The 12,439-nt window shown below is 30.4% G+C and overlaps 1 protein-coding gene across 7 annotated transcripts in view; it reads left to right on the top strand.

The window, feature by feature from the left end:
* The window catches only part of LOC142319769 (abl interactor 2-like), a 162,551-nt gene that overhangs the window by 131,639 nt on the left and 18,473 nt on the right, over positions 1-12,439 (top strand). For 6 of the 7 annotated variants that reach the window (XM_075357428.1, XM_075357433.1, XM_075357427.1 and 3 more), the window contains 3 exons: positions 1,581-1,788; positions 6,261-6,596; positions 8,396-8,616. In XM_075357428.1, the coding sequence (XP_075213543.1) occupies positions 1,581-1,788; positions 6,261-6,596; positions 8,396-8,559 (708 nt within the window). In that variant the 3' untranslated portion in view covers positions 8,560-8,616. The remainder of the gene's footprint in view (positions 1-1,580; positions 1,789-6,260; positions 6,597-8,395; positions 8,617-12,439) is intronic. The other variant, XM_075357432.1, reaches the window with a different exon arrangement.

The following is a 12,439-nucleotide window of genomic DNA, read 5'->3' as shown; positions in this document are numbered from 1 at the left end:
TGGCACTTTTACAAATTTTGTTTTAGTTTAAATTTTGTTTTGTTGCTGCATTCTGTATTTATGTTCTGACAATCATAATCCTTTTTGATATTTTTGTATTAAAAAAAGGATTTCTTCATTTAACTGTGTTAAAAATCTTCTAAAAAAATCTTGTTCCTTAAAAAATACTAATCGCATAATACTCCAGCAAAAGGTCAATATTTTTGGTAGAACTTTGGTTGATGAATAATCCAGTTGGTAATTGTTTGTATTGTTTGGTGTAGGTTGTATGATTCAACACAGTATTTTATAATCTTTATTACAGCATTGTTTGCTTTTTACCAAATAATCCAAGAAGTAAGAAAATATTGTTTTACAGCTCCTGTATTTTTTTAATATTTTATGTTTATAGAAATAATAATTACTTTTTTGAAAAAATACACACTGCTATTTTTTCAGGCTCTGCGCAAGACTGTAAACTATCCTGGTCTACTGAAATGATGAGTTTATTTCTTCTCACCATCCTTTTCTTTCTTACTTTTGATACATCTTTTCCATTGTTGGTTTTGTGGGTGTTGATCTAAGGCTTTATGTCTGTTTGGGAAGGCTGCTTGTGGTTGGTCTTGGTACAACTGGGATTTAGTCTCATGATGCTAACATAATACTCATGTTGCATCCCTAATAATTGAATACTCCAAAAATTCATATTTTTCTAAACTAGGGAAGATGAATGAGCGAATGCTCCCAACAGCATTTTGTACAGCCATCTGTCAGTCGCCTAGGGATCTATCTGAAAATATGCGAGTTTTGTGTGTTGATTACCACTTAAATCACTTTCAATGCCGGAGCAAGATCTGCTTATATGAATGATACCTCCATTTGTTTATCTGTTAACTCGACTTCTATGAAATTCACAACATGATTGTTTCATTTGCTGCATACTTATAAGATCAAGAACATAAAGAGCTTCAACCTTTTTCATGATCTTTATGTTCTACTCATTTAATTTAATTAGATGTTCTACTTATTTGCCACCAAAACTGCAAAAAACAGATTGCAAATGTTATGTACGGACAGACATAACAGTTACAACTTTTAAACTGCCTAAATCAGAATTAAGCATATTAGGAGTTTAGTCATCCATCAAGTAGACAACATTTAAACTAAGAACTAATCATTATTTGTAATACAGCAAAAATTTAATAAGGGTATTTTCACTCTTTTCTTCAAAATAACCTTTCTGGTTCACTCAAAAACAAAAATTTATTATGGTGTGTTGTTTAAAAATATACTCTAAATGGTATAAATAAGTTATTTTATGAGGAAACTACATTTTTTATTTTAAATTATTTATATTTTATTAGTAAGATATCATGTTGTTTCCAGTTTGTTATATTTCTTAATTTAATCGGCCAGTCAATATTGTGTCTAGATGTTATTTCAATCAGACTGGTAAAGAAGAGTGTTCTGCATAATGTGTTATTATTATTTACAATTATTATCTGTTATATTACTAAAATTTAATATAGAAAATGGTATAATATTTTATTAATTAAAAAAATAAATTATAGTTTGAAATAATTAATGGTTTTTATTTGTAGGTACCTAGTCATTATGCACCAAATTATCCATTGGGTCATCCGAGACGCACTGGTGTTGGATATAGTACACTGCCAATGGCATCAACAGCTGCACCTGCACCATCCCCGCCACCACAAGTAGGAATGGTTCATCCATTATCACAAACTCCACCACCTCCTCCACCACCAAATTCGTATAATACATTAGATCATCATGCTTCAATGCCACGTATGTATTTTTAAATTTTATGGTAATTAATTTACCCTAATGAAAAATATTATGTTATACACGGGGAAAAAAAAAAGATTAGTGCTTTAATACCCTATATTGTGCAGTTAATGTTAAATCAAGTCTAAATATGTATTTTTGCCTTTTCTGATGCATTCTTACAGAAATATTTTCATATATTCTATATTTGATATTACCACTGATGTTTCTAACTTTATATTTTCAAGGAATAAAAATTGTTTTTAAGTTCATAATATTGATTACTGCTAATTTGTTTGTTAATATAATTCTTGTAAAATAATTTTTGTATCAACAATTGAATGCCCTCATTTAATTAAGTATGATCTAATTTTTTGATTAGAGCATATTTTCTGAGCTCCATTGCCAGAATATGATTTGATAAATTAGATTGATTTTATTAAGTTATATGATATCGAATCAAAAGTAAGAGTTAGATACTGAGTAGAGAGACAATCAATATAGCAGAGAACAGTACATAATTGTTGAACATTTGTTTGATCAGTTGTTTGTTATAGTTTTTCTGTGACAGATTGAATATTGATCATTTGTGATTGTAAAATATTCCTGCCTGTTAAGAAGTCTAATCTATCTGTATTTTGATTTTTTGATGCAAAATAATTTTAAATTTTTTTGATATCCAGTGTGACATTGCAGGTCAAAAGTAATGAATAAAGGTATAAACTAAGTCACTGATATTACAAGGGTTAATGGCAGTTGTAAAAATGTTGATAGTTTAGAAAATGAGTAGGAGACTTAGTCTAAAGCCTTTTTTTACATCTCCAGGACCACTGTTAGGTATTGCTTCAGAGGATTAGATGAAACTGCAATTTTTATAGTGTTTGAAAGTGCCATGCCTGACCGATATTTGAACCCAGGACCTCCAAGGAGATGTACGTTAACCTTGTCAAAGAAGTAAATGTAGAAGTTTAAGGTAATTGATGCTTCATGAATTATGTTCTTGCCGTGGAATTTCCAGAGATTTCTCAAATTGTAGTGTGTGGATTTGTTCCTGAAAAACTACGTTAATGTGAAGCGAGTACAAGTGGGGTGATTAATTTAAATTAATTAAACATTTCAGATAGAAACTGACAATCTTACATCCCAGATCTTTTAAATTAATATAGACTATGTAAAAAAAATTATAAAGTAGATATGTACAATTATTGAATCTGTACAACTCTTCTTAGTTTTGATGTATGCTTAATACTTTAGATATTATTTTAATACTTGTTATATCTTTTTAAAGTAATTTATAATATATTTATACTATTTTTACAATTTATGTTAAGATATCCTGCTTAACACTTGTTGAAAATAGGATTCGAATTTCAAGCTTTGTGTTGTAGGACTTGCTAAGTCTGTTTTATTTAAACTTTTCCACACCTACTAATACATGTTACCAGATATTTTATTAAACTATACATACATATTTAATTATAGCCCATAGAAAGGGTGCACTGATTTGTTGCTTTACACTGTCTCCAATTTTTTTGTTATAGTTGTAAATGAAAATGCATGTAAAGAACAGGAATACCATCAGAATTATTTTTTCTGAAAGCATTAATATTCTTTAATTAGTCCTAGTTCGTGTGGTGATCAAGGTGAGAGTGGCAGTAAGTTTTAATATAATCTGTATTTCATTGGATTTGGTATGTTATAAAATACATAATATTTATGAAAAAGGGGAATTTCCGTCAGACTTCAAAAAAAGTGTTATAGTCATGATACCAAAGAAAGCAGGGGCAGATAAATGTGAAGAATACAGAACAATTAGTTTAACTAGTCATGCATCAAAAATCTTTACTAGAATTTTATACAGAAGAATTGAGAGGAGAGTGGAAGAAGTGTTAGGAGAAGACCAATTTGGTTTCAGGAAAAGTATAGGGACAAGGGAAGCAATTTTATGCCTCAGATTAATAGTAGAAGGAAGATTAAAGAAAAACAAACTGACATACTTGGCGTTTATAGACCTAGAAAAGGCATTCGATAACGTAGACTGGAATAAAATGTTCAGCATTTAAAAAAAATTAGGGTTCAAATACAGAGATAGAAGAACAATTGCTAACATGTACAGGAACCAAACAGCAACAGTAACAATTGAAGAACATAAGAAAGAAGCCGTAATAAGAAAGGGAGTCCGACAAGGATGTTCCCTATCTCCGTTACTTTTTAATCTTTACATGGAACTAGCAGTTAATGATGTTAAAGAACAATTTAGATTCGGAGTAACAGTACAAGGTGAAAAGATAAAGATGCTACGATTTGCTGATGATATAGTAATTCTAGCCGAGAGTAAAAAGGATTTAGAAGAAACAATGAACGGCATAGATGAAGTCCTACGCAAGAACTATCGCATGAAAATAAACAAGAACAAAACAAAAGTACTGAAATGTAGTAGAAATAACAAAGATGGACCGCTGAATGTGAAAATAGGAGGAGAAGAGATTATGGAGGTAGAAGAATTTTGTTATTTGGGAAGTAGAATTACTAAAGATGGACGAAGCAGGAGCGATATAAAGTTCCGAATAGCACAAGCTAAACGAGCCTTCAGTAAGAAATATAATTTGTTTACATCAAAAATTAATTTAAATGTCAGGAAAAAATTTTTGAAAGTGTATGTTTGGAGTGGCGCTTTATATGGAAGTGAAACTTGGACGATCGGAGTATCTGAGAAGAAAAGATTAGAAGCTTTTGAAATGCGGTGCTATAGGAGAATGTTAAACATCAGATGGGTGGATAAAGTGACAAATGAAGAGGTATTGCGGCAAATAGATGAAGAAAGAAGCATTTGGAAAAAATATAGTTAAAAGAAGAGACAAATTTATAGGCCACATACTAAGGCATCCTGGAATAGTCGCTTTAATATTGGAAGGACAGGTAGAAGGGAGAAATTGTGTAGGCAGGCCACGTTTGGAGTATGAAAAACAAATTGTTGGGGATGTAGGATGTAGAGGGTATACTGAAATGAAACGACTGGCACTTGATAGGGAATCTTGGAGAGCTGCATCAAACCAGTCAAATGACTGAAGACAAAAAAAAAAAAATAAAAAAAAAAAATAAAATACATTTAGTACATTCAGTTCTGTGTACAAGGAAAACAGGTTGACTAATTTTTGCTTGTAATCACTCCATAGTATCTCATTTTTATTGAGAATGTCTATACCATTTTTCGATTAATATCTTGTGTCAAGTTGATTACATCTGCCTGATTATGCATAAACCTAGCATAACAAACATATCTTAAGGAAAAAGTTGTTTAGAGAAAGAATGAGATTATCTTTATGGTTTATTGACTAGCTGTTGTGTAGAGGGTCAGAAGTGTGGATAAAGCTGTTTCCTGCATTGAATGCCTCTGGACTCCAGTGTAGATGGAAAAATGCCTACAAAATATAATGTAAATAAAACAAGCTCAAAATTTAACTGTAGGTGTAAACATGAGAACATTGATTACATCCAATAAATTCAGTAATTTGTAATATACCAAATCACATATCATCTTTATGGGTTATCTATGACAATTATAAATCATCTAGTTGAAGCAAGTTGTAAAACTGTTTTATCTTCATGATTTGTTTTCTCTAGAATGCTTTATGAAATATTTATTAAGGCTTCTAATCTTTTGTTTGAAAGATAATTTTGATACTTCTTCACAGAGTATACATTACATTCTGGAGTCGATAAGATAAAACTTAAAATAACTTCTCATGTGTCGTATCTAAAATATTTTGAGATTTGAAAAATAGATTATATATTGGTAAAGTTTTGTTTTTTGCAAAAAAATTGTTATCTACTGTATATTTGTTTTGGTTTGATCGGTCAAACATATTTTATTTATTGTAATTTTTTCTTATCTTTGGTGGGTCAAACTCATGCTATAATGTTATCTTTTTCTTGAAAACATTAAGACACAGTGAGGTTATTTTATTTATTTATTTATTATCTATAAGGAGAGATACCCATTGTAGACAGTTGCAGCTGCATTCAAGTGGCCTCCATATATATGGACATCTTTTTTCTTCAGCATTTTTATTCCATTGAGCCTCATAGGCTGGTTTTAAGTATAACCTTTTTCCTATTACTAGACACAACTAAAAATTATAGCCACAAAGCAGAAATAACTGGATTGGATCCATTAAGGATGTCGGTAGAATTTCCAATTGATGGATTTAATGTTATAAATAACACATAAATCCATTGCTTTCGTATAATTATATTGCCTCCGTGCTCCTTTTGTATTTAGTACTAAAGAATTCAACAAAAATCAGTTTGATTGCCCAAAAATAGTTAAAATATAGTTATAAAATAGTCAGACACACACCTTTTTTTCTAGCCATGTTAGTAGTGAAGGAAAGTTAGTGTTGATTTGTGTTCCAATAACTACGTTAATCTTTTGTTTGTTGATTGTATAATTCAATTTTTTCTGAATTTAGTGTTTACCATTCATTTTTCAGCACCACCTTCTCCATTGACATTAAGCAATAATTCAGGTGTTCCAGCGAGTACAGTCAGTAGCATCGGCTCTGAAAGTATGGATCATAACCGTCCAATACATAGCACAAGTACATTGCCACATTCCGGTGTTCATCATACTTCCACTCACCATCATCATCATACGTTGCCTCATCACCATTCTTCACTATCCTCTCCACCGTTGCCACCTCCACCGCTTCCAGAAGAAGATCAGCATCCAAGATTCGGGCAACCGGCATCTAGTTCACGAGGGTTAGCTATTGTTTCTTATGAACCAGATTTACCCGGTTGGGTTCCAAAGAATTATATTGAAAAAGGTATTTTATTTTGTGGTGTATTCTTAACCGGTGTCTTTATTTTTATATTTATGCTTAATTTTTTATGAATGAGCAGGTGTAGTCATATATAGCCATGAAATATTTATTTTAAGGTATTAGTAGTGAGAAGTAAATTATTAAACTTAAGTGCCATAAATATTTTTTCGAAGAGTAAATATCAAAATAAATTGTTAATAAAAATGAATACGTTAAACTCAACTATTTACAATATGAAAAATTATATAATTTTTTTCACATTAATGAGTTTTTTTTAATGCAACAGTGAAACTGATGATTGTTCTGTAGTAATAAAACTTATTAGAAGGACTCTATCCAAATGAATAAAAAAGGATACAATCCAAGATGGCAGATGATTGGCCACTGTAATTCATTGAAGCTGATATGCATAGCCATTGTCTTACATCGGGTTGAATGTGTCAATATAACTTTTCTAATATGTACATTTAAGGTAATTAATATCAGGCATTTTGTATAAATGAACAGTAAGCATTCACACATCTTTAATTTGGGACATTTGGCTGTAAAAATCCTACCAAATGTATCCTACCTAAATTAAAAATTAACTACGTGAAGATGAACATTACAATTTAAAAAAAAGAATCGTGGTTTAATTTTGAACTTTACATTAAATCTGAGTCAAAAAAAAAAACAAAGTTATGAAATTATCATCATTTGGTCTAAAAACAAACTAGCTTACAGTAGGACATCTGATCATTGTGTGTAATATTAGTATTAATAGAATTATTATGTGTCATATTTTTGTTAATTAGTTTTACATTTCAATTAGTACGACTATTTATTGTCATTTAAATTTGTTTTTTTTTAAAGTTTGAAGGTTTATTTTGTTAATTGCTGCTTCTATTAAAAACTATTACATGACGGTTTGATCAAGCAGGACAGAGTAGGATTTTTGAAAATATTGCTATTTGAAATCATTCAGTTTTTTAACAAGACTGTGATAAAAGAATTTTATAAATTTGCTTAATTATGTCTTTGCGTGTAGAAGGTTGGTATTGTTATCTAGCAAACCTATTTTACAATAAGTTTTATTGTCATTTCTCACCTCATGAACAAGATTTAACAAAATACCCGTTTTAACAAAATCTCTGCGAGTATCCTGGATACTTTTGGAGGATTACCTTATAATAATAAGGTAATCCTTATTATTAGTAACTTAGTAGTACAGTAACTGTTTATTAAACTAGAAGTGGCTGGAAATTTTGCTTGTTCAACTGACCTAGTCTTATCTAATTCATTATTGAGAAGTAATCGGTCTTCTTTTTTGATATGCATTTTATGAGATGAGATGAATAAAATAATAGTAAGAAAATACCATATCTTCTTTCTTTGTAGTTGAACCCATTATCAGCGGAAGCTACATTAGAGTAAAATAATTTTAAGAAATATATATTTTTCAACCTATTGCTAATAAAGTTATTTCATTATACATAAATATGCTACATCTCCTTAATTTATGATTTAAGTTGCTCAACAGTGAAATGATGTAACTGTAAGCAGTTTCTGATGATAATATAAGTTCTCTCTAAACTTTTATGCTATCATTATTTGTATTTTATGACGTGATATGTGTTTAGTTTGTAATGTTACACATTTAATTTCATGATTTTGTGTATAGCCAATTTAACTTTTGTATTTGTTCTTGCTAAAGAATACTTTGCGTAAGTAAGTTGTAGACTGTATGCAAAAATTGTTTAAATACTGTGAAATCTGTAAAGAATAAATCTCCTTATCTTATTAATATTTTTTTTTTTTTACAGTGGTGGCAATTTATGATTACTATGCTGATAAAGAAGATGAACTTAGCTTTCATGAGAGTGCTGTTATATATGTATTAAAGAAAAATGATGATGGGTGGTGGGAAGGTGTTATGGATGGAATTACTGGATTGTTTCCTGGAAATTATGTTGAACCTTGCGTTTAAATTTTAATATATAAGTTTGAGCAATTCTTCTTTTTCACATGTTAATGAGTATATAGTGTAAGTATACATTTTTTTCTTATTTATTATAATTGTTGTTTTAAACATAATTATTTTGTTAAGTCTATTATAAAACTCAAGAATTGTGTGCGTAGCCTGTTTGAATGTTTATTTTACTAGTGTAATTAAAAAAAGTTTTGGGTGTAAATTTATTCATTTAATTATACAGGGTGATTACAAATGATTCATTTGGATTTTAAAAATCTGCATTTAAAAAAGTAGTACACATAAAATTAACAGTAACTGTCCACGTTTCAGTCATGCCGTCATAAATGTTCGATATGGCTTCCATTTGTCACACGACATACATCTACGTGGTAATCCAATTCAGCCTACATAGGCATTAACATATCCCTATTGTTGATCATAAATGCAACTGTAATGCGTGTAGTTAACCAAAGTTGTTAGGTGTGGCGGCACATAAACACAGTCTTTCACATACCCCCCGAAGGAAAAAATCACAAACTATAAGATAAGGAGATCTAGGAGGCCATTTTAAGAGCACTAAGTCATCATCTGTACATCGCGCAATCCAGCGGTGTGGGAGTTCTTCATTCAAGAAGCCTCGTACTTCAGCATGCCAGTGAGGCGGAGCCGCACCTTGTTGGAATACAAAGCTATTGGAATCATCTTTCAATTGAGGAAACAAGCATAACTGCATCATATTGAGGTATGAAATACCCATCACAGTATTCTCTGAGAAAAAAACGGTCCGTACATCTTTGTTTCAAAAATTGCAGCAAACACATTAAGTTTTGGGGAATTACGTTCACGTTCAACAGAATTGGGTTGTTCAGTACTTCATATTGTGATGTTATGGTGATTTACCTTTTCATTCAAGTGAAGTGTCACCTTGTTACTAAATTCCGGATGGTTAACAAAATCGTCATCCTCCATAGTTTCCTACATGTCATTACAAAATTTGTATCATTTGTTGAGGCCTTTTGATTATAACTTTTATAATAACTTTATATGGTACGGTTTTAGTTGTATTAGAGTTCGCAAAATCTTCCAGACAGTTGGCTGTGGAATATCAAGTTTACTACTAATGTGTTGAGTTGACTTCTTTAGACTATGAATGAAACTCACCCTGACTCTCTCCACTGTTTTATCCAAAATGCTTAGGTGTCCGGTGTTTTTACCTTTGCACAAACAACCAGTGTTTTTAAACTGTCAATACCGTTTTAGAATGTTTTCGGCTAAACATTTCTCATACTCTAAGAATGAGCATGCTTTCTGTTGCATAGATGCCATTTTAGAAACTGAGCTTGTGCTGCTACATGTTGATATTATATCAACTTTGTTTTACCAAATTTTTATAGGAACTGTTTAAAAAACAAAGTGAACAAAAATTCCTTACTTGATTTTAAATTAAGTAACAACTAGATCAGAAGAACAAATGCTTGTTTTTTTTTTAATAACAGTGACGGTGATGTTCTTTAATATATGTAACAGGAAAGTGTACAGTGAATGAAGAAAACTGGATTAGGTGTAACTGCATTTTAAAAATTTTGGAAAAAATTTTTAATTGAATTATTGCCATAAAAAGTGAAACATACGGTGCTGCTATTTCATCGAGACAGCTAACAAACATCCCAGAACTTTACTAAAACATCAGATTTTCATTTGTTTTAATTTTGATGTTCTTTATGGCAGATTTCATATTATTTAAAGTTTTTATCTCTATAATTTTGCCAGTTTTACCAAATGCATGTAGCATAGATCTATTTCCCAGGTTTGTTTCTTTGACGATATCACACTCCTGGGAACTTACACTTTCTGAATACTATTTTATTTTTTAGTAATTTTACAAACAAATCCCTATCTATCTTTTGTCTTCTACCTTTTCATTTGGTGAAGATTACATTTTGAAATTACTGTAAAATATCAATTTGTGACATTTCTTTACTGAAGACGACAATGTAAATGATATGAAATTAAGATTATTTCATGTCAAGCAGCAACCAACCAAAAGTGACATAACATTTCAGAATGTTTCAGTATACATGTGTGTGATTCATTGAAAATGTAATAACTAGTTATAATTACTTACTAACTAGAAGTTTATCCAAGTGATTCTAAGTTAGACTATTTACTAGTGTGTAGTTTTAGCATCCTTTTATTTACATCATTTTGACTAATTGCTAAAACTACTCAGTAGTAACTAGCTTTATTCACTTTACTGGCTGTTTAGTTCATTTTAATTACAGATAATGTATTTATTATGTAAATATTGCTTGCATATTTTTTTCTTATTGAATTACTAGAACTTTTCTTTACAAGAAACTTTGCAACGCATATATTTTTTATATCGAGTGAGAACTTAATTTTGCAAGCGATCTCTCTTATTTTGTAGAGTGTGGGTTTAAATTAAATGAATTCTAACAATAGCAGGATTCTGTACTATATAGAGGTAAATTTGGTTTTAAATTAATGAATTTAACTGTAGTGTTGGTAAGCATTTTATTCAACTGCAGATTACATTGTGAAATTCATTTTGTCTAAATTTTATTATTATTGTTGTATTTCACCTATGTTAATGTTTGAAGGACTAAATGCATGATATTGTCAATGTCTTGTCAAATTAGAACTTATAATAAAAGACAAATCTGAAGGTCCTAATCTAGATATAGATCAACAATAAGCAAGTTTGTTGTTTGTGAACATTTTCAAAAAAGTCACATCCGCACATATAAATCATTCAGCCCTTTGTTGTGTAGTCTTTCTTTGCATTAAGACAGTTGATTTGCAATTCACGGTGGAGATTTTAAAATTTTAATTAATTAATAATTCCTTCATTGTTATAAATAATTATTTGTTCACTGTAATAACATTTAACCCATTCCCATCCAAGTTTAACTAAAATTTCCCAGCCCACAGGACTGGGTTTTTTTTCTTTCTAATAACTATAATTTGTAGCACTTAGACTTGTTTCCAAACTACTTTATTTACATTATTTACAAAGTATATTTACAGTTTTAGTAATTTACTTTTGTATGTTATTCTTCAAAACAAGTTTCTAGACCGGTACACTATTCACTTCTTCCTTGAGAGCACTACACAATTTACACCTTGATGGTCTTGCCTTGCTTGTAGAAGGTATTTTTTGAATAAAGTGACCCCCAATTTTTTGCCTGAAGATGAAGTGGATTATCATGGAATGCTGATGCCAGCCCCCCACTTCATTGCATTCTAGTAACTGAACACTTTGCAAAATCTATTCTCCTAAATTGGTCCTGAATTCACACATTGTCTGTATGTTGTTTAGTTGTTCTTTTAGCATCGATACTATGTATTAGTTTGGTGTTGTGTAACACAAGTCTAAAAGATAAAAAAAAGTTTTTTTTATGTACTTTCACGCCACTTCACATAACAGGAAAAGATGATAACTTTTGGTCCTGCTTGTCAACACCTACTAATATTTTTATTATAGTCATTACATTAGGTATTAATACTATTTTAGGGTTAGGCTTCTTTATTTCTGTTTGAGGAATAACCTCCTGGTACTCTACTCGAGCATGAAGTATGGACAACATTGTTGCCATCTTCTGGTCATGCCACTTTACACACAACAAATTTTTACTAGAAAATGAAAGTTCACTTCAATTTTATTTTCTTCAGATCTTTAGGGGTGTATTTCCTTTAATTTGTAAGGTTCCCACAGCATAAGTACCTTGATCGAGAACCATTCTGTATAATTTCAGTGAAGTGTACCAGTTATCCATGCACAGAACACAGCTTGGTGAAGCAAATTTTAAAATTTGATTTTGTGTGAAGCTAATTTGTCTCATTGCAAATTTTCATTACACAACAAAAATTTGCA

This window comes from Lycorma delicatula, chromosome 2, assembly GCF_047948215.1.
Source record: "Lycorma delicatula isolate Av1 chromosome 2, ASM4794821v1, whole genome shotgun sequence".
Taxonomy (NCBI): domain Eukaryota; kingdom Metazoa; phylum Arthropoda; class Insecta; order Hemiptera; family Fulgoridae; genus Lycorma; species Lycorma delicatula.
This window is presented reverse-complemented; position numbering and strand designations above follow the sequence as displayed.